General features: G+C 38.2%; 2 protein-coding genes across 4 annotated transcripts; both read left to right on the top strand.

The window, feature by feature from the left end:
* Positions 1 to 73: 73 nt before the first annotated feature.
* On the top strand, positions 74 to 6,114 carry LOC116256514 (D-xylose-proton symporter-like 3, chloroplastic). The gene is made up of 14 exons (XM_031632897.2): positions 74 to 625; positions 759 to 868; positions 1,258 to 1,336; positions 1,412 to 1,471; positions 1,602 to 1,668; positions 1,764 to 1,888; positions 2,293 to 2,394; positions 2,473 to 2,850; positions 3,015 to 3,062; positions 3,160 to 3,222; positions 4,459 to 4,539; positions 4,740 to 4,838; positions 5,492 to 5,629; positions 5,861 to 6,114. The coding sequence occupies exons 1-14, from the start codon at positions 401 to 403 to the stop codon at positions 5,993 to 5,995; spliced, it is 1,710 nt and encodes a 569-aa protein (XP_031488757.1). The 5' UTR covers positions 74 to 400; the 3' UTR covers positions 5,996 to 6,114.
* Positions 6,115 to 7,495: 1,381 nt separating this feature from the next.
* LOC116255848 (uncharacterized) lies at positions 7,496 to 17,550 on the top strand. 3 transcript variants are annotated; one of them, XM_031631922.2, is made up of 17 exons: positions 7,496 to 7,696; positions 7,873 to 7,962; positions 8,088 to 8,210; positions 8,581 to 8,748; positions 8,924 to 9,010; positions 9,181 to 9,314; positions 10,125 to 10,169; positions 10,267 to 10,329; positions 11,122 to 11,613; positions 11,731 to 11,829; positions 11,945 to 12,154; positions 12,270 to 12,311; positions 14,005 to 14,193; positions 14,267 to 15,216; positions 15,473 to 15,543; positions 17,005 to 17,217; positions 17,349 to 17,550. In XM_031631922.2, the coding sequence occupies exons 1-14, from the start codon at positions 7,676 to 7,678 to the stop codon at positions 15,006 to 15,008; spliced, it is 2,505 nt and encodes an 834-aa protein (XP_031487782.1). In that variant the 5' UTR covers positions 7,496 to 7,675; the 3' UTR covers positions 15,009 to 15,216; positions 15,473 to 15,543; positions 17,005 to 17,217; positions 17,349 to 17,550. The 3 variants fall into 3 exon arrangements, with proteins under 3 accessions (XP_031487782.1, XP_049934227.1, XP_049934228.1); XM_050078270.1 differs by having other exon boundaries at positions 7,497 to 7,696; positions 11,731 to 11,856; XM_050078271.1 differs by having other exon boundaries at positions 7,497 to 7,696; positions 11,731 to 11,856; positions 15,641 to 17,217.
* Positions 17,551 to 17,764: the final 214 nt, after the last annotated feature.

Raw genomic sequence — 17,764 nt, 5'->3', positions numbered from 1 at the left:
CACCCAAGTTCTATTTGCTTGCAGATGACTACAGGGAGTCAAACTGCTGATGCACGAACAATGGCCGCAAATGTGCTCCCGCTGCACCAACCAGCAGATCCGTCGAAAATGAGGTCGAAAATGAAGTTCTCGAGGCTCCCTGAAAGAGCACTTGGATAAGGTTGTGCCTGGCTGCCTGCGGACACGTACCGACTCCTTCGGTGCTATTTAATACACGGAGGAGGCATGGCACGCTACAGCCAAAGAAGGATTTGTGCATGTGATGTGAGTGAAAGGGGCCTCTTCATTCTTCCGCTCTTGATAGCCGTCCTGAACGCTGCCGTCCTGCTTGACTGACGCCACTCGGTGGTTAGCGTTATTTGCTCTCTACCAAAGATACGTGTCATAAGCTTAAAATCTAATGTCCACGGCGATCGGCGCTACGGTCTCGCCCTCATTATGCCCACTCGCCTCCTCTGTCTCACTACCGAAGGCACGTTGCCGCTTCCTTTTTCACATGACGACTCACCGCTACGCCGCTTCCCGGGAGGGAGTTCTTCTTCTTCCGTCGTCGAAGAGCAGCCACCGCGTCGTAGATTCCACTACTCCCACCATGACATTTTCTCAAGAGAAGCGCAGATTCGAGGTAGATTTTACTTTTTGGGTCCTCCCCAGAAGGAATAGAGTGGAGAGATAAGTGACACTCCCGGTTGAGACGGGGAATTTTGGTTGATTTGCTCAACTAGGGGATTCTGACTCGTTAATTTCTCGAGTTTTAGGTGCGTTCTCGAGGAGATTACGCTTCGGGAGATGTCGTGGAGACTGGGGAGTCGTTCGTTGATGATGCCTCAAAGGAGGAAATTTTCTCTTGGTCTTCTGTCATTTTACCGTAAGATTGATCAAGAAACCTTTGATGATGGATTGTTATTGTTGCTTGTTTGTTGAACTTTTAGCAATGCGTCCTTCCTTATCGGAGTCAGCAGTCACCACGGTGTTTTCTTTTGATTGTTGATTGTGTACATTTTATTTGATTTTCTGTTGTTGGAATTATGTATGCTGCTTTATATATGTTATGGGGTATATCTACATTGCCTATACCTTTCTTTTTCTTGTTTCGATTGGCGAATGCGTGGTTAGCATGTCGTTGGAATGTGTTTGATTAGGATCAGTGTCGGGTTTCCTTTTAAATTTAGTTTGTGTCTACCTGTGACGATTTTGGTTCCTGGGCTTCATTACTTATTTCCTTGTTTTCCTTGTATCTATTGATGTCGGATGCAGATTTTTGTTCCCAGCAATGGGAGGCCTTCTATTTGGATATGATATTGGTGCTACCTCTGGGGCTATCATTTCACTACAGGTACGGCAAATTCCTGATACATAGTCCTTTTTTTAGTAGCTTCATAACTAATTTCTTGCTTTTTCATGTTTCAAGTCAGCAGAATTAAGTGGCACTACATGGTTCGATCTTTCTGCGATACAGCTGGGCCTTGTGGTATTTTTTCATGAAAACGATATATATACGAATGGTGTCTGAGATCCCTGTGCTTGTTAATTAAATTGAGGCATCTCTAGATTTTACGTTCTCTCAGTGCAATCTGTTTCATTGTGTTCTGCGTTTGCAGGTCAGTGGATCTCTTTATGGAGCTCTGTTTGGATCTCTTCTAGTGTATCCAATAGCAGATTTTCTTGGTATATTTTTTATGTACAAGTGATTCTCTGATTTTGAATGAAGTTAACATGGGATAAGATGCAAGAAGTTAATCCTTTCTTCTTTATCTCTAAAGGAAGAAAGAGGGAACTGATTACTGCAGCTGCCTTGTATATCCTTGGTGGCCTAATCACTGGTTTTGCACCTGAACTTTCTACTTTAATAATTGGACGAGCTCTTTATGGTATTGGCATAGGAATGGTGAGTTTATGCAGCCAACTTTTCTGAATTTCAGAAACCACATGCTTTGGCTTTATATGCTTTACCCTTTCCAATTAGTATGGCTGGGCAGTATTCTGAGTTATCTGGAATAAGATGTTGGTTCATTCCTTTGGTTTTGGTATGTGACCTTAGTTGCCCACTGTAGTTAGGTTTGATACCAGTGTCACTACTAAATGCTGGATCTGCAAAAGCAACGCAAGGTTTTTGTGCAACTCCTCAATCTTTTGAGAGTGAGCTGCAAGAAAGTGGGTTGTTTGTTGGGGACTGAAGTCGATTTTCTCAATCTTGTTTGCCTTCAGGAATCATGTATCTTAACTTGCTAGTTGTAAATTCTTTTGCCTTCTGATAGTTGTTTTTTCTCTTTCTTCATCAACCTTGTTCAGGCCATGCATGGAGCTCCACTATACATTGCTGAGACCTCTCCCTCTCAAATTCGTGGGTCATTGATATCTCTAAAAGAGCTATTCATAGTACTTGGAATTCTGGTATTGAAAGCACCCTTCTTTTTTCTGGTGGTGAACTTAGTTTCTTTCCCTGAATGTAATTGGGTGATATTTGTGCAGTTTGGTTATCTTGTTGGAAGCATTGCCATTTCTTCGACAGGTGGATGGCGTTTGATGTATGGATTTAGTGTCCCTATTGCAATTGTCATGGGCCTTGGAATGTGGAGTTTGCCACCTTCCCCTCGGTGGCTGCTTCTTAGAGCAGTACAAGGAAAAGGCAGCATGGAGGAAAACAAAGAAAAGGCAATCTATGCACTTAGCAAGCTAAGAGGTCGACCAGTTGGTGATAAGACATCTGAAGAGCAAATAGAAAGTACTTTGTCATCATTGAAATCAGTTTATGTTGAACAAGAGGCAGAAGGCAGTATTTGGGAAATTTTCCAAGGACCCAGTTTGAAAGCCTTCATAATTGGTGGTGGGCTAGTTTTTTTCCAGCAGGTATATATTATATTCATGTCAAAAAACAGTCGTATGAAAGAGTGCTGTGGGTTTGGTCCGTTGACTCCATTCTTTCTTGAATTATGCGGTTGCCTTGCTCGAAATGGTGTCGGACTTAATAATATGAGAATTTTCTTGTAATAATTATGTGTCTATGTTGGTAGATAACAGGGCAGCCCAGTGTCTTGTACTATGCTGCTCCAATTCTGCAGGTAAAATACACATAAATTATAGAGATGACTATTGATTATTTGTCTCTATATTGAAAGGGAGCTTAACTTGATGTTCTATCGTTAACAATTCCCTCAGAGTGCGGGATTTTCAGCTGCTTCCGATGCTGCCCGTGTATCTGTAGTTATTGGTGTGTTTAAGGTACAATTTTGTGCATATCTGGTGTCCTTTCCTTTTCCTTTTATCTGTTATATGCCATTTCTTCTTGAAGTTCAGCTCACCATGCTTTTAATTTTTTGGATACCATTTCATTTTTGTTTATTTTTTAGTGGAACATACTTCAAGTCTTCAATTTTATGCATGCTATTTCAGTGAACCATATGATATCTTAATCCACTGTCAGATATCACTTAAGTGTAGTGTTTATATTTAAGGATCACTCTGTTTTCTTGGTGCAAACAGGTAGTTGGGAAGAGAAACACTTGCAAATGAGGGATCTGTGCCATTAACTTTTGATCACATTTTCAGTACTAAACAGTTAATATCGATACCTTTTTTCATAGTCATCATATTATTACAGGCTTGGTACTTACTGAGGCACCTTTTTGCATGCCTGTGCATATGCATGAAAACACGCTCTGTACTCGACAAGCACCAGTGGTCTGATTGTAATTCCGAAAAGAAAAAAAAAGTAATCACCAATACTCCATCCCATTTGACCTAATATTTTGTTAAAATAGCACAGTCTGAACTGTTAAAGCATAATTTGCAGCCCTTAATTGTCAATCAAACATGACCACATTGAACTGAAACATACTGCCTCAATTAAAAGAGGCTTTAATGTCCAAGAAGCTAGGTAGGTTTCCCATATTCACGAGTACATGTACTTGAAGTTGTAGTCACTTAACATGCTCTTTAGTACTTTGTCTTTTTCTATTTGTTTTTGTCACGGAGCATGAATTTCTGACCAACTTGTCTCCATGAACAGGTGGTGTTTAGGGTCTAAACTAGTAATGATAATTGTAAACTGTGATGCATTTTCAGGTCTAGATTAGTTGCTAATGTAAAATATGTAAGAATATGTTAATATGGACTTTGATGCAATAAGAATGTGTTAATGATACAGAAACTACGTAATATTCTTAAAATAAGTTAGGTACCAAGACATCAGATTCTTTTAGAGGATTACACTGTCCATTTTGAAAATGTAATGATATCTTCAAAAGTTTATTTCTACCTTTTTGTGCGGTTATTTGACTGCAAGATTATCATGCTTGTGCTGACCTTTATCTTAGTCCATCTCTAAGGATATGGTGTTACCAATGGATGATGGTTCCCACTTCATCTCATGTTATTATTCTTGCATTAGAACTACTCTATTGTCAATCGATTTCTTGACAAACACATAAAGGGAAGATATTTGTGATGCACCTGCAGCTGTTAATGACTGGTATCGCTGTAGCAAAGGTTGATGATCTTGGAAGGCGACCCCTATTGATAGGTGGAATAAGTGGAATTGTACGTAATTTTTTCCCTTGCCATATTGAAACTTTAGCCACACCTCACAACTCAATTTGCCTTCAATGAAAGTTCTTCTGTATATTGCTACACTAACTAGTGTTACCTCAGTGAGTCAGTTTAGAACATTTCTTGCACTGTTAAATTGTTCACCTTTCATTCTTGGAGTAAGAATTGTATTGGTTGCTTTTGAATGACAGGCGCTTGCTTTATTCCTTCTTGCTGCTTATTACAATGCTCTTCAGGGTATTCCCATTGTTGCTGTGGTATCTTTGCTATTATATGTTGGCTGTTACCAGGTAAGCATTTCTCGTGCTGGAACAAGTTGAATTCTATTTCCATAACTGTGGATGCCCTTCCTATATGGTGAGCATATATTCTTAGTTGATTAGGTATTGTAGGTTTTTTTTAGTCTAATTGTGAAGCCCTTTATTTAAAATTCCCCACATGATTGCTGGTGCCAGGATGATGGTATGGGAATAGTTCATGTATATAGTCCCATCAAATTAAAGTTAGAAACAATAACAAAACAAGTGAAAGGTAACACCTTCCACTCAAAATTTTGAACTGAAACTGGGTTTGACCCAGATCCAGTTCCAATCACACTCAGATGGTGTGGCGTATGCATATCAATGAAACTGTCATACCTCGGTACCAACATGTGTACATCAGCCATGCTCATGTACCTATATTACATATTTGAGGATCCATCAGGGGATTGTGAGATTGCTGAATTAGGCCTTGCATGTTTCTGGAATTTCCATCTTAATCACTATTGAATATTTATTGTTATGCAATCTGTATCTCTCTCTCTCTCTCTCTCTCTCACACACACACACATATGCACATAAAGACTTGAATGATCGCTAAAATCTGCTAACTGGTAGCATAATACCTTTGTCCAATTCAAAATCTTTATGTTGGCACTTATTTCCTCTGAAACTTTTTGTAGATTTCGTTTGGCCCGATCAGTTGGTTGATGGTATCTGAGATTTTTCCTATTCGGACAAGAGGACGAGGGATCAGTCTTGCTGTTCTTACGAACTTTGGCTCAAATGCTATCGTGACTTTTGCTTTTTCCCCATTACAGGTATAAGCCAATTAAAATGTTTGTGTTTCTCCGTGCTCTTGCTGTCATGCATGCCAGTTTACGCTTTTAAGGTTGCTGGCTTGTTGCTTGCTGCTTTCATTTGCAGGTCCTTTGCTACAGTTTATGTGCATTTTGTTGTATGTATGTCAGCTCTTTGAGATATTTATGTGAAGGCTTTGTATTTGTTCGAAGTTGCTAAAGAAATTTCTGTCTACTCGAAACCTCTTGCAGGAGCTGCTAGGGGCCAGCAACCTGTTCGCGCTCTTTGGGACAATCTCCCTGCTCTCTCTCTTATTTGTGATCCTTAAAGTCCCAGAAACCAAAGGACTCAGCCTGGAAGAGATAGAGTCAAAGATCTTAAGATGAGACATTTTCTGTAGTTCCATGTCTTGTAAAGCAGTCAGCCCTGCACATAATAATGTTTTCTGTATATACATGGCTTTGGATTTATGCTGATATGTGAGGTATCGGTTCGGCCACTTTAATCTACGTTGTCATTCTGCAGTCGAAAGCGATAGCCTGCACATTCAAAAACTCATTGCTGCAAAGATTGGGGAGTTTAGGAAGTTGACTTACATTTCCAAAACTTTCTAGTGTTTAGTCATTTCTTAATTTAACAATTTCATAAGGGCATCTGTGCTACTCTAATCAGTAGACCTTATTAACCATGCTTGAAGTTAATTGGAGGATCGCCGAAGCAACTTCAAATCAAGCGTTGAAGGAAAAAGCTTTTCCAACCACTAAGCCAGCAGAACTTTTAATAAATCGAGAAAAATAGACAATTTCTCTGATCCAGTTACGTAAATGATAACCTTAAAAAGGAAAATCATTAAAGATTCAAACTGAAGTGCCAAATTTGCACCAAATTTGCGGGGCCTCATCGATCGAGGAGCTACTTATAAAAGAAACACAAACGTTGCTCAAATTTGTCGAAATAACTTTTGCCTATACTTTTCAACTTCTGCCACCCGCTTCTTTCCAATCTCCCAATAAAAATAGCGGCAATGGGGAGATGCGCGGTCGTGCATGCGCCCGCCTGACTGGAGAGAGAGAGAGAGCCAACAAAATGAAAATATGTAAACAAAAACTGATGACAAAATGTCATCAAATGCAAGAATAGATAGAGTGAGAGTTAACAAAATGAAAGTATCATAGGTGGCCACGGACAAGGTGACACCAAATGCAATCATATAGGGAGAGAGAGGTAAGAAAGACATGCATGGAGAAGGAAAAGATGTCCTACAAAATAAATTTGCTCAGATTTTAGGTACTGTATTAAAATGGTGGTAGGGATTTATCATTGGTACTTTTTTTTAATATTTACTTAGTAGAAACCGCTTTCGGCGGCATATGTATGTGCAATAAATTTGTTGAGCATGTCACTTCAAAAAAAAAAACATTGCACATATGCTACCGAATTTCCACTTAGTAAATATTTTAAAAGGTAGTAAGTACAAGGACAGATCCCAACCACCACTTTTTTTTTGGGTTTTGTTGGAGTGACATGCTCAACAAATTTATTTGTATGGTATATGTCAATCGTCTTGGAAATAAGATCACGAATAGCTCTGCCATTGTACCAAATTATTTTGAAATATTCGTAACAAGAATCACAAGGCAACCCTATATACCCTAATTCGAGAAAGTTGAAGCAACAAAGTGAGAAAATTAAATAATTCTTCGTTTTGTGAAATAAAAAAGGCGGCGCAATGAGAATGAGGGCCCAGTATTTTGGAGCTAAGGTTTAACTGTCCACTTAAACACAAAGTACAAACAAATGTAATTATTTTTCATCATTTTCTGGCGATTATATCGCGATAAGATAAGAATTTTGCAAGTTACGGCCCACGCTCCAAGAATGCCGAACTCTGCCGATAGCTTATGCGAGCCGTTCTGCCGTTACTTTTTAAAAGAGAATGAACGAGCTTCTTTCTTCTGCTCCGACCTAGGGTTTTCCTCTGAACCAGAAAAACCCTGAGTATCTCGCTCCTTCTCTCTCTGTCCGTGTATGTCAGGTAGAGAAGGCGGGTAATCAGAACCTCGACGATGTCTGGTGGCTTCTTTCGAGTATGATCTCGGATTTCTTTTTCCTTGAAATTTACGGGCTTCACCGTTTACTGTATCTCTTAGAAATGGGATCCCTCTCTGGCTAGTATTTTTCTTAGTTTTCCGTCTTCAGAATCAGCATTTTGGAGTTTGTTTTTGTTCATATAGTCTTGAGTTTTCCCCTGTATTTCCTTCAGGGTACGTCTGCCGATCAGGACACTCGCTTCTCCAACAAGGAAGCGAAGCTGCTCAAGTCGCAGAAATTCGCTCCCGAGTTAGAGCATACGGTCAGTGATTATCTGCCATCTTCGTAGATTTAATACATCGACTAGCAGCTTGCAGTGCGTTTCTTTCTATTTCCGTCTCCGGATTTTCTATTACAATTTTGGTTTGTTGGGGGATGCGGCTCTAGGTCGACATGACGAAGGTGAAGTTGGATGTCATCAGGCCGTGGATTGCGAACCGAGTTACCGAGCTTCTTGGCTTCGAAGATGAAGTTCTCATCAATTTTATCTTTGGGCTTCTCGATGGAAAAGTAAGTAGGCATACCCCATCCGTGTTTCTTACGCAACAACGTTCTCTGTCTTTCATGCCTTATGTATCGAGATCTAGTTTTGTCTTCGAAACATCTAAATCTGTTGTTTCCTTCAAAGCGTCGTTCATTAAGTGGCTGTGCTTGAGCAAATTTGGTTGATTATTCATAATGTGGCTATCTTAGATAAGTTTTCTCCTTTTCTTCTTTTTTTCCTGGTGAAATTAATTATTGGAACAGGCAGCCATCTACATATGTGTCTAATTTTTGGGTTCTATTTTGTTAAAGGATGTGGATAAGTGTTAGAAATCCAGCTGACTGGGCGTCTCAGTTCTTGATTTTTAGTTTCTGATTCTTTGGTTTGTCACTGAAGGATGTGGATGGAAAACAAATTCAAATCCAGTTGACGGGTTTCATGGAGAAGAATACCGGGAAGTTTATGAAGGAGCTGTGGAGCTTGTTGGTTAGCGCACAGAAAAACATTAGTGGTGTACCTCAGCAATTTTTAGATGCTAAAGAGGAGGAAGCAAAAAAGAAGAAGGTCTCATTTTCATTATACTTTCTGTTTAGTTTTTTATGAGCTCTATGAACTATAGGCTATGGGATTCAGTCTGACTAGCATTAAGACGAATAATTAGGTCATAGGTGGTTATGGATAAATAAATTGTAAGACATCTTTTTTTTTTTGGTGAAATTGTTGTTTGTTTTCTTTTCAGGCTGAAGCAGATCGTATTAGCCGGGAAATTCAGCAAAAGAGGGAAAAGGAAAATCGTGAAAGTGAGTGGGAGATTAAAAAGAAGCTGGTAATGAGTTAATGGTTGTTTATGATGGAAACCATATTGAAGCTTTCTTCATTTTCTTTCCTTTGAATCAGAAATTCATTTGAGTTTGACATTAGTTTTCTTTCTTCTCAGTTCAGCTAGCTTCTCCAATATTTTGGGTTCATATCCTTGTTTGCCTCAAACTACTGTAGGGTGACGAGAATAATGACTCAAGAATCATCAATCATGCTTCTGATGCTAGCTCAAAGCACTTGCTACCAAATGTTTCCAACACTCATGTTGAAGATAATGAAGTCGGCAGACATAAATTGCAAGGGAAAGAAAGGTTAGACTCTCGATTAAGTTCCCGTGTTTTTGTTCTTTTCTTCTCTATGTAAGTCTTATAGATCTTGAATGCCAAGATTGTGTTCCTGCTACTAATTGCTTGGATTCTTTATCCTTTTGTATCCTCAGATGAATATTGTTCTGCCACCTATTTTATCTTGTTTCAGTTTCTTTGTTTCCTATCATTTACACATTCGTCCTATATATATATATATATATATACTTTCAGCAATTCCCGCCAAGGCATCAGTTTTTCTGAATTAAGAGGTTCATACAAGCTTAAAAAGAAAAGCATGAAGTCTAAAGATTCATTGCATGATCCTTTTTATTTGTTACATAAAAAATACATTTTGTTACAAATCTTAATGACTTACTATGTTTGAACATACACTATGTAACTAGATGGAAAAACAGTATTTTGGACCTTTGAAACTAGGTTAAATCTTGTAACTGACTAACTAATTATCTTGTAGAGGGTGTAACCTACTATATATCTTGTATTGTATGTTACAATATCATATGGGTGTATATTTCATGTTATACCTTTAAAAATTAAAAGGTGCCACTTTTTTTTATAGGTATATTTTGCTTACTTTAAGAATCAGTTATTTTCTTGTTTTATTTTACTGAACAAAACACATTCTAATAATTTTCTTTAGCACATAGGCATGGACTTTTCACCTAACTGTTTTAAGGAAAACATCGTGATGCTCTTGTTGTTATAAGGGGTGACACAGGATGTTACCATGTTGTTGCAAAAGGCTAAGCACTTACACAACCATTTTTGAGACAAGTTGTTTCTCTCTTCCAGGTTTACAAGGTCTCCAGTTGAGGATCGTTCCCCTTCACTGCTTAGGTATATTGTATCAGTTTTTAACTTTCTTTCTATCCATTGCTTATGAGACTTTGAGTGTATTGGCTGGCAAACTTACAACTTCAGGACATTTATGTAGACATTCTCCACCTTCCCCCAGGCCAAGGAGCAAATCATTCTCAAACACCAGGAGCTCCTCAAGGTGGTTTTTCTTCGCCTTGCCGCCCATGGGCATTGTAATTAATCTGCCAATTTCATCTTGCTTAATTGTCAAAAATGATTTTTCCTTCTTCATTTTAGGCTTGAGTTAGAATGTAAGATCGTCACAATAAAGATTGTTCTGAGGAAGCATTTGATTATACTACACTGACTTATAGTCATGAGCCCATTTTGCGCACAATTCATGGCTAAGTCACATGGGTATGGGTAGTACCAACACGATACCTTTAGAAATATGGGGGTATGGCAGGATGTATAAAAACATTACATGTTAATGAACAATAACTTTAAAAACAGAATGAAAACTGAGTTGGAAGAAATTAAATCACGTAAAATTAAGCAATTTGGATTGGTTTTGATCTAAAAAATACCAAAGTGTGTCCTAGTACCCACTTTGGGTACGGGTACAACGACATAGGTACGTGGACCTTATTGAGGTACCCATATGACTTAGATTTAGGGTATTTTGAAGGAGGTACTATGTCATATTTTATAGTTGTGAATGTCTCTTGGAAGGACCAAAATCAACATGTATTTGCTCATCTGTGTATGGTTTTCTAAAGGTGGTTGCATATGGTATTTCAAAGCTATAGGTATTTGGCAAAGGAAACATTTAAATCTTTGTGTATGTTTGGGTATTATATATGTGCATGTGATTTGAGTGCATGAATGCATGCATTCGTGTCTATAATCTATATATTGCTGATTTTGACTTTTTATTATGTTTTTCTCAAAAATGAGCTTATATTGTCCTCAACTTTTTGGTTTATTCTAGATCTCGTTCCAGTGAAAGACTTAGATCAAGGAGCATATCAAAATCACCTAAGCATCGAAGGCGATCTCCTTCAGTTGAAACGCGTTCATATTCGCCAGTAAGGTCTTACCGTTACAAGCGTTCACCACGACATGTTTGGTCACCTTCACGACGTAGATCTCCTTATTTAAGGCGAAGGTCACCCTTACCTGCTAGGCGAATGTCACCATCACCAATTAGACGGAAGTCTCGAACTCCTATTCGGCGTAGATCTCTTTCACCTCAGTATCATAGATCTCCATCCTTTGTAAGGAGGAGGTCTCCCTCACCAGGACAAAGATCACCTTCTTATGTGCGACGGAGGTCTCCCCGTGTAAGACGGAGGTCGCCTTCTCCTTCTCGCCATAGATTGCCATCTCCTCCTAGGAGGAGGTCCCCAAGATATCATAGAAGATCCCCTGCACCTTCATATAGAAGTCGTGATGCAAAGGTTTCTCCTTACCAAAGAAGCTGGTAAGTACTTCAAAACTTACACTTGTTGTTGGTTATTATCTTGGTACTGTTATTTGGTTTCTGTTGGTGTCTGATTTACAAAACGTTGTACACGCCTTTGAAACCATTCATTCTTAGGAGTCGAAGTCCATACCCAAGTCAGAGTCCTCCACACAGAGGTCATACTCGTAGAAGCTTGAGTAAGGAACCTAGAAACCGTGATCGTGCTTCAGACAGGTATCGAGATGAAGATGAAGTTCACAGGTAGCAATGCCTATGCACCCGACCATTCCTCTGTTCAGATATGGCTTGTATCACTTCACTTTCCAAACTTTGTTCTTTACTTGTGCAGGCCACGTGGAAGGAGATCCCCAGATGTCCATTGTTTGGAAGGTGAAGAACATTCTGGTGGGAGGCGAAAGGCTGAGTCATCGGCTCGCCCACTGTCAACTTCTTTGAGGTCACCACAACGTGATGTGATGCCTCAACATGAAGAACCATATCGTGGTAGGTACAAGTCACCTGTTTATGCACGAAAGGCAGATGTGAGTGAGGATGAGAGGTCAGTATCTTATGCTTCTATCGGTTTTTATTATGTCGTTTTATTAACAATCTCATGCTTCATGATGTTGCTGTTTGGCTGCTGACATGTTTTTGCCGTATGTTTTTTTTTCCAGCAAGCAAGATCAACATGGGACAAGAAGGCCACATGTGGAAAGGTATAGGTGAACACAAAACTAGTACTTCTAGGTTTTAGTTTTCATAGGCATCAATTTGTTATTTTTTCTTATTTGTTTTTCAAAACAATTTGTTATTTTTTCTTATTTGTCTTTTTGAAAAACTTCCCTTCCAAAATCCTCTTTCATGCATTTTTTCTGTATGTAACTTTTGTTTGCTATAAAGTGAAGACCTTCTTTGTCCGTGTCATGAAGCATGATCCCATAGAGCGCATTTCTCTAGGAATGGAAGGTCCATTTCCTGGCAGTCCCGGAAGAGGAAGGCAAATGCGGACCCCTGGAAGGGGCTGCATTTGTTTTCTGCGGACTCCTGTTAAACAGGAGCATCCTTTCTTCAGCATTCTACTTTCTTAAACATTCTCTGGAATATTGGATTTCCTTTTCTGCTGTTCCATGGGTTTGCAAATGCCCTCATAGGGTGGCAAATGGCATGAAACATGTTCATCATTTTGTTCGAGTCTGTTAAAATTTTGAAATAGTAACTCTAGAAAATACATTTTTGGGTACTAAAGCAGCAGTCAGATTACTTTATTAATGAAAGTTATAAACGTATGTCATTATGTCATGTTTAACAGAAAAAGCTTCCTCATAAACTCGTTTTTATGTTTTGTTTTCATGTTTATTGATAACACGTGCATATGCTCGAAAACATGTGGATATACATGTATTCTGTGTATGCAGTAAACCGTTTGCTTCAATGGTAGCAACCTTCTGCTGATTGTTATGAATAATAGAGTATTCATATTGGAAAATTTTCAAAAATTACTGAAGGTGATTTAGAAATTTACAAAATGACTCCATCAACCCTAATAGTTGCAGCTTTCACATTGACCATTTTGATCAGTTGATTGCTGCTACTCTTATGTGTATTTGTTGGTTTTGAACCACAATTTATGATTGTAAATGGTCTTGTTAGCAGAGACATAGAAACCAAATATGTGATCTAATTGTAGATGTGTTTCTCTTCTGTTTTAATCACCTTAAAAACATAATAGGATTAAAAATTGAAGTGGTGAAAAATCTATCTCAAAATTCTTGAATGGTGGTCTAGAACTGCTCTCTTCGCTATTGTAGATGACTTGAACACCATACTTCTAGGTTTTTGTTTTATCACACCTTACAATTATAGGTTCTGTGCCTTACTTTCTAGAAACGATGTAGTAGACGAAGTGCCTTTTGCATCTAAATTTTTTGGCAGCAGAAAAAAAAAATGGAGAAAAGAAAAGAACTTGGTTCACATCACATTCAAACTTATTTAGAAGCAAAATGTCAAGATTTTATGTTCAATTGCTTGCTTCGTAGTAAGTAAATATAGTACTCATGTAGCAGTACAATAATCAATTAGAAGGTAAAGTGTCCGCTGAATTCCTATCTTCACAACTTTATTGCTATGTTTAGCAGTTCTCCACTGATTGAAAGGACCACAAAATGGCATTTCTGGAAATGTATAGTTGCACGCTGTGGTGAAAGAAATCTCAGTCACATAAGTCAGTTGAATATTGCTATTTTTATTATAAAACTAAAAAATTAGAGGAGTCGGTATTTGATATTTCTATTTGTTTGCTTATTTATTTAAAGTATGCATATGCATATGGATATGCATTAGCATTAGTGATTTGTGTGCATGCGTTTTGTGTTTATCCTTGCTAGTGATTGATCACAAACACATTTCCAGGCAAGAGAGAGGGGATGCTTCAAAGAGAGCAAATCGGCATTCACATAGGGTTCATGACGGAAGCGAATCTCTTCGGAGGAGTGAATCCAGGGAGCATTCTCCTGCTTCCTTAGGGGCCAATTCGTCTCCTGGAAGTGAAGACCATTTGGAGTTGTCTAAATCAATGAAGAGGAGTCACAGCCCAAGGAGGTAATATTTTTTCTGATAATGATAATGATTTCCCTTTCTTTTGTTTCTTCTCTAACATTATCTTTGATGCCAGGGATGATGGTTTTTGTCAGGACGATTACTCAAATAAGCCGAGTCGTTTGTCATCTCATATCTCTGAAGACATTGAATATGAGCCTGGCAGGCTAGAGAAAGATGCCTCCCAGGATCGGGCACCCGTTAGGCGGTCATCTTCAAGACAACATATTAGGGATGATTTATCCCCTGAAAAAGCATTGAATGGTGCAAATACGACATCAGAAAGAGGATACAGAACAGAGAAATTTGATGATGATGATTACAAGAGGGCAGTGGTGAAAAGATCCATAAGCAATGTAGAAAATACTTGTCGGATGGACACATATGAATCACATGATGAGGAAAATGAGCGTTCTAGGCATCACAGTTCAGACAGCAAAAAACAAAAGAGGGAAGGGATTGAAAGAAAGCACAAGAATCATGATGACAGTGATGCCCTTTCACATGATGATGAGAGGAAGGAAGCACAAAGGAGAAGGAAGGAAGACAAGAAAATGTGGAAAGAGGAGAAAAGACGAAGGCGTGAAGAGCGGCACCGAAGAAGAGAAGAGCAACGTGCTATCAAGATGAAGGGCAGATCTGATAATGCTCGTGAGAAAAGTCACAAAGATGGTGACATATCGGATGGTGATGAAGGACAGGAAATTTCTCATCAAAGTGATGCAGAGGAAACAGAGTTAGCGCAAACAAAGCTTGAGATTGAGCTGCGAAATAAAGCTCTTGAATCGTTGAGGGCAAAAAAGGCTATTAGCCCTTGAATCTGTTTTTCTAAGATTTTGAGCTAATTTACTTTTGTAGATCTATAATTGGAAACTGTTCTATGTTGTGAACAATGCACGTATATGATTTTAGCTATTAAATTGATGTATTCTGTCTTTACTGGTGACAGTTAAGGTTGATATATGTCGATTGCCTGAGCTAGTCATTGATGCAATCATTTCCGACCTTTTGCTGCATGGCTTTCTGGTAATGACTGCCTTCTGTCTATTGGTGCCAATTCTTTCTCTTGAATAGTACTTCTTTAGCTGTGTTTGCCTAATAATTTAGAATTTTTTACCAGATTATCTAACAAATTGATGACTTGTAAATGTTTTATACATCGTCATGCTTGTCTTTTTTGAATGTTTGTGAACTATATCAGAATCTTCAATGTATTCACATTCGAATTTTATTATAGCTTATATGTGCTTGATACTAAATCATATTTATCATTGATTGATAGATCAAAAACTATGAGCTAGGTCCGTTGGTTGAGCTGAAGTGGCAGCAATTGCTTCTGATGCCTTTTATGAGGTGAACCATTTTAACAGAGATGCTTTATGGAATTTATTCAAAAGGTGACATGAATAGGTTGAGATTTCCTTGAATGGTCTATTGGTGTGGAGAACAGGTTTAGTGTCTTACTGTTGGTTGCTTAGACAGACACCCAAGACACTATTACCGTGCATGCATCAGATGATATAAATTTCAGTCTTCATGCATTTGTGCTGGTATCTGCTCAGCCTCTTTGGATGTTTTGATTGTGTATGTATCCTGTTTTTCTTAATACATTAGGTTAAATAAAATCATTCGGTTTCTCTGTCTTCCTGGTTAATGCATTGGTAGCCATATTTGATGTTCATTGTGATGCTCTTTAATGAGCCATCCAGGAAATGGCCTTTATTTTATTGTCTTTCCCATACTGCAATAGTCTTTGGCAGGTTTTTTTTATCACTTCTGTTGATGTATTCTCTTTCTGTTTACGTATAACAACCAGAATTATCGTAACCGTAGTTCCTATCCACTCTGAAGCATTTTAAAATGATTAACAAAATGCATGAAACAATATGTTAAGGTCATTGCAGGAACTTGAATAGTGATTTCTGAACTTCTATTGACATTATGTTTGTTAGACTGTCAGTTATCATCCATGCAAGGTTTGAGATTAACTCAAGTCACTTATTAATTTTGACTTGTAATGTTGGAAAAATAAGAAAATTGTAAGAAGAAAAATTAGAAAGATTTTATGAAACATAAAGGCCTTTAATCCCACGTTAATATGTTTGAAGCTGTAGGTGATTATGTACAGCATAAAAATCTGTAAGATTACTATGTACAGCATAAAAAATCTGTAAGATTATCAAGTATTTCTAACAAAATAATTGGAAATGGTAGAATGTAAGCTACAAACAGTGTGTGCAAAATGTAAAGATTCTAACATTACCTTGGTGGGCTGCATCTTCTGTCACTGTTTCTGCTCTCTGGTGTAGCTTCGGTTTTCTCCTCCCATTTATTGTAGACTTGTCAGGTCGATGTGTTCTAAAATCCTATATTTTTGTGAGGTCAAAGGTGTGAATGACCCTTTATCCTGTTCCAAACTGTTCTGGGATTAAAAAGGCCATTGATGTTTAATGAAAATGCTGCAAGTACTCAAAACTGAGCTTTTTTCAGGCACATAATTGCCTAAGATGTCCCAGTTATTATGTACATTTTATTTTTGAACTTTTTCTGGGTGAAATTTAAGGTGGAGGCAGGTGCGATGTATGTCAGCTATCTAGACCCACTATAAGTCTATATATCTTTGTATCTATTATGTTCTTCCACTGGATGGAGAGTTATACTCCATTGCATATGGTACATTCATTGTGTGTTTTTTCTTCACAACAATCTCGTTGAGTCCCCTCCTCCACCAAAGCTGGAGTTATGCTAGTCCTATTGTATGTTAATGCCTTCCCATTTTGCTATGATTTAAAAGTGTGATGGTTAATTTTCTAGGGTATAGGATAAATGGTGGGGCAGGGCCTACATGACTGCCGGAAGAAATTGTGGGGATATTGCATAGTTGACGGTATTTGCCACAACTTCTTTTTTGGTTCCCACGTTGCAACATCTCATATAGTCTACATTTCAAGCTTCATAAGAATTGCCAACTCATTGGATCCTCTGCACATCCATGTGACATAGTCACCCATGTGTGGCTTCACCTCTGTAAGTTGGAAATAAATATTTGTACAAAACTACTACTAGACATTCAGTCAGAATTTAATTTAACCGTATTACTCAATAGCTGATGGAAGTTACTTTGATCGATTTTCTCATTTACTGTCATTCTGATGTAGGCCCTATTTTGTCTGGGTGACGCAATAGTTGAAGTTCATTTCTTGATAAGCTTTTGGCATGGATATTGCTGCACCTGAAGCTTCATTTTTTTTCTGTGCATTTGGTTGTTGATAAATGTATATGCTAATAAGGTTTGACTGGCATTGTTATATTCTGATGCTTTGGTCACTGCTCTTTAACTTAGTCATTTGTACTCATCTATTTCTCCTTGCCATCTTTCCCATGTGCGATGCCCACACTTTATTTATTTATTTATTTTTTACTTGATTGGCAAATTCAGTCTATAGTGGAAATCAATCATAAATGTTGAATCATGCAGCTATTGATTTTGGTGAAATAGGTCTGCCTTTACACTGCTAAATCATTTCATCTCTTTCTCATCTTGCATTCAGTATTTTACTTCTGAAAAGATGTC

This window comes from Nymphaea colorata, chromosome 6 (assembly GCF_008831285.2).
Source record: "Nymphaea colorata isolate Beijing-Zhang1983 chromosome 6, ASM883128v2, whole genome shotgun sequence".
NCBI lineage: Eukaryota > Viridiplantae > Streptophyta > Magnoliopsida > Nymphaeales > Nymphaeaceae > Nymphaea > Nymphaea colorata.
Note: the sequence above shows the minus strand (reverse complement) of the source record. Positions and strands in the feature narration are given on the sequence as shown.